The 2,712-nt window shown below is 50.6% G+C and overlaps 1 protein-coding gene across 1 annotated transcript in view; it reads left to right on the top strand.

Annotated features, from left to right (window-relative positions):
• The first annotated feature begins 286 nt into the window (after window positions 1-286).
• ATP6V1G1 (ATPase H+ transporting V1 subunit G1) overlaps window positions 287-2,712 on the top strand; it is a 2,641-nt gene continuing 215 nt past the window's right edge. The window contains exons 1-3 of the mRNA XM_053472439.1: window positions 287-467; window positions 1,766-1,866; window positions 2,337-2,712. The exon at window positions 2,337-2,712 is cut by the window's right edge and continues 215 nt beyond it. Of these exons, the coding sequence (XP_053328414.1) occupies window positions 386-467; window positions 1,766-1,866; window positions 2,337-2,510 (357 nt within the window). The 5' untranslated portion in view covers window positions 287-385 and the 3' untranslated portion in view covers window positions 2,511-2,712. The remainder of the gene's footprint in view (window positions 468-1,765; window positions 1,867-2,336) is intronic.

Below are 2,712 nucleotides of genomic sequence, written 5' to 3'. Positions count from 1 at the left end.
GTATTTTTTGAGGGCTGTAAACCCTGTCATACACTCATCCTCTGTAAACACACTCAGCTCCTAGAAAAGGTATGGGAAAATTCCACAGTAATGCAGCTAGCACAGCAGCAGTCTATGGATTGCAACATACGCATGCGCACTGCAGTGCACTACACATACACAACAGACACGTTTTAGGCGCCACCTCCTTTCGTTAAAGTTTCCATCTGTATCACTTATGTGGGCGTGGCCTGTCATGTGATGCGCACTGCGTGACCATGACACTTATCATGTGGTGCAAGGCGTGGCTGCCGTGATCACGTGACGCGACAGATTCGGTGACGGGCCGTATCAGCTGACCCGTGTAAGGAGACAGGTTGAGGGACCGGCTGTTGGGGTGATCATCATGGCGAGTCAGTCAGCGGGAATACAGCAGCTCTTGCAAGCGGAGAAGAGAGCAGCCGAGCGAGTAGGAGAGGCTCGGAAGCGTGAGTTACCCTACCTGCCCCCTTCGCACCCGTGCCCCGGCCCTGTGTCTCTCAGGCATAGCCCTCCGTTATTTACATCCGTGTCGGTGGCCTGTGAGCTAGTTTCTGAGCATATCCTCACCTCAGCCCGGAACTGGGGATTAAAATGCATCAGCACACAGTCTCACTCAGCTTTTGTATTAGAGGGGGAACCCCAACATTCTGGGGGTGGTAAAGATTGCCCCCCCCCCTCCGTGTGATAATACAGGGTCAGTGTGCAAATGGAGCCTTCCCTGGCTTTTGCCTCAGGCACAGTAGGCAGCCTGTCCATTAAGTGAGCACTTGCTGGGGAAGGCCGTAGTCGCTGTCTGGTCCTTTCCACAGGATGATTTTACCTTTGAAACAGATCGTGGCATCTTTAGAAGGGTTTTATTTATGGTGAGCGAGAAAGCGTGTCTTGCTGCTCCTTGGGCTCGACCAGATCCTTGACTTGGCTAAAAAAACTGGGCTTGCCTGTCAGAAGTCCGCAGACATGTGAGGGCCAAGCATTGAAGAGCAATGCCCATTTTAGCTTGGTTGGCCGCAGCTTCCAAACCCTTTAACAAGATGGGCCGAGCCATTCATTGCGTTCTAACCTACGCTAGCCCCTCAAGCCCTGATCTTGGAGAGCCAAAAAACCCCCGCATATCAAGTTGCATTTATTATAGAACTGCTATATCGATGTTACTTGATGATATTGTTCTTGATTGAAGAACAGAATACGATGCCACTAGGGCAGAGGAGCCCAGACTTTGGGCAGAGGAGCCCAGACTTTGGGCAGAGGAGCCCAGACTTTGGGCAGAGGAGCCCAGACTTTGGGCAGAGGAGCCCAGACTTTGGGCAGAGGAGCCCAGACTTTGGGCAGAGGAGCCCAGACTTTGGGCAGAGGAGCCCAGACTTTGGGCAGAGGAGCCCAGACTTTGGGCAGAGGAGCCCAGACTTTGGGCAGAGGAGCCCAGACTTTGGGCAGAGGAGCCCAGACTTTGGGCAGAGGAGCCCAGACTTTGGGCAGAGGAGCCCAGACTTTGGGCAGAGGAGCCCAGACTTTGGGCAGAGGAGCCCAGACTTTGGGCAGAGGAGCCCAGACTTTGGGCAGAGGAGCCCAGACTTTGGGCAGAGGAGCCCAGACTTTGGGCAGAGGAGCCCAGAGGAGCACCTGTTGATATTTTAAGTCTTTCTTCTCAGAGGTTCTTTGCCGCTGTTTCTCTTTAATCTGTGACATTTAATGACTCTTCATTGCAGAATGAATGTTTTTTTTCTTTTCGTCTCTCCGATATCAGGGAAGAACAGGCGTTTGAAACAAGCCAAGGAGGAAGCCCAGGCTGAGATTGAACAATATCGCCTGCAGCGGGAGAAGGAGTTCAAAACCAAGGAGGCTGCTGTATGTATGAACCAAGAACATGGTGTCCCCTCTTACTGTCATCAGTCATGGGGGGGTTTATCCAGCTGATTTTGTGGCAGTTGTAGTCCTGTCCTAATAAATGTGCCTCCACACAACTGGAATTGCCACCTGTAGGTAGTTGTGGGTCTTTATACTTCGTATAAGGCACCTGACACTTTCTATTTGGCGTTGGTTCCCGTGTATGGATGCCTTTCCTGTCCCTGAATGAAAAACTCTTCTGCATAAGCCTGTTCTGTGCTTGATTTAATAATTAAACTGTTTAGGCGCCGTGCTAAACGGACCCTTCCAATTTGCATTCATCAGTTCCAAGCTTGACCTACTGGTCTGGACACACTAGATTATGCTTTGATGTATCCAGAACTACATTGTTTGGTCTTATTAAATGAACGCCCTCACCCACTTAATTTAAGATTATTTTTCTTTAACGTATCTCATGTGTTGTCGTTCAGGCCTTGGGCTCCCACGGCAGCTATTCTGAAGAGATGGAAAAGGAGACGGCGCAGAAGATGTCTGTTATCCAGGCGAACTACTCCAAAAACAGAGAAGCCGTCTTGGATCACGTTCTGTCCCTCGTCTGCGACATTAAGCCGGAAATCCACGCCAATTACCGCTTCTGCGGCTAGACAGAGCAGCTAGTGGTCTGTAGGGTCAGCTCGTCTCTCCTCTCCTGTTACTGTCTTCGGTTATTTATTATATGATTAGGCACCAAAACCAGAGGTTTCCCAATATTTGCCCTGTAAAGTCTAGAGACACCCTTCGTGTTAAAGCGAGTGCTGGAGGAGAGAGGAAAGCTGCAGTATGAGTCGGTAGCGCACGTTCCGCTAT

This window comes from Spea bombifrons, chromosome 8, assembly GCF_027358695.1.
Source record: "Spea bombifrons isolate aSpeBom1 chromosome 8, aSpeBom1.2.pri, whole genome shotgun sequence".
Lineage (NCBI taxonomy): Eukaryota > Metazoa > Chordata > Amphibia > Anura > Pelobatidae > Spea > Spea bombifrons.
Note: the sequence above shows the minus strand (reverse complement) of the source record. Positions and strands in the feature narration are given on the sequence as shown.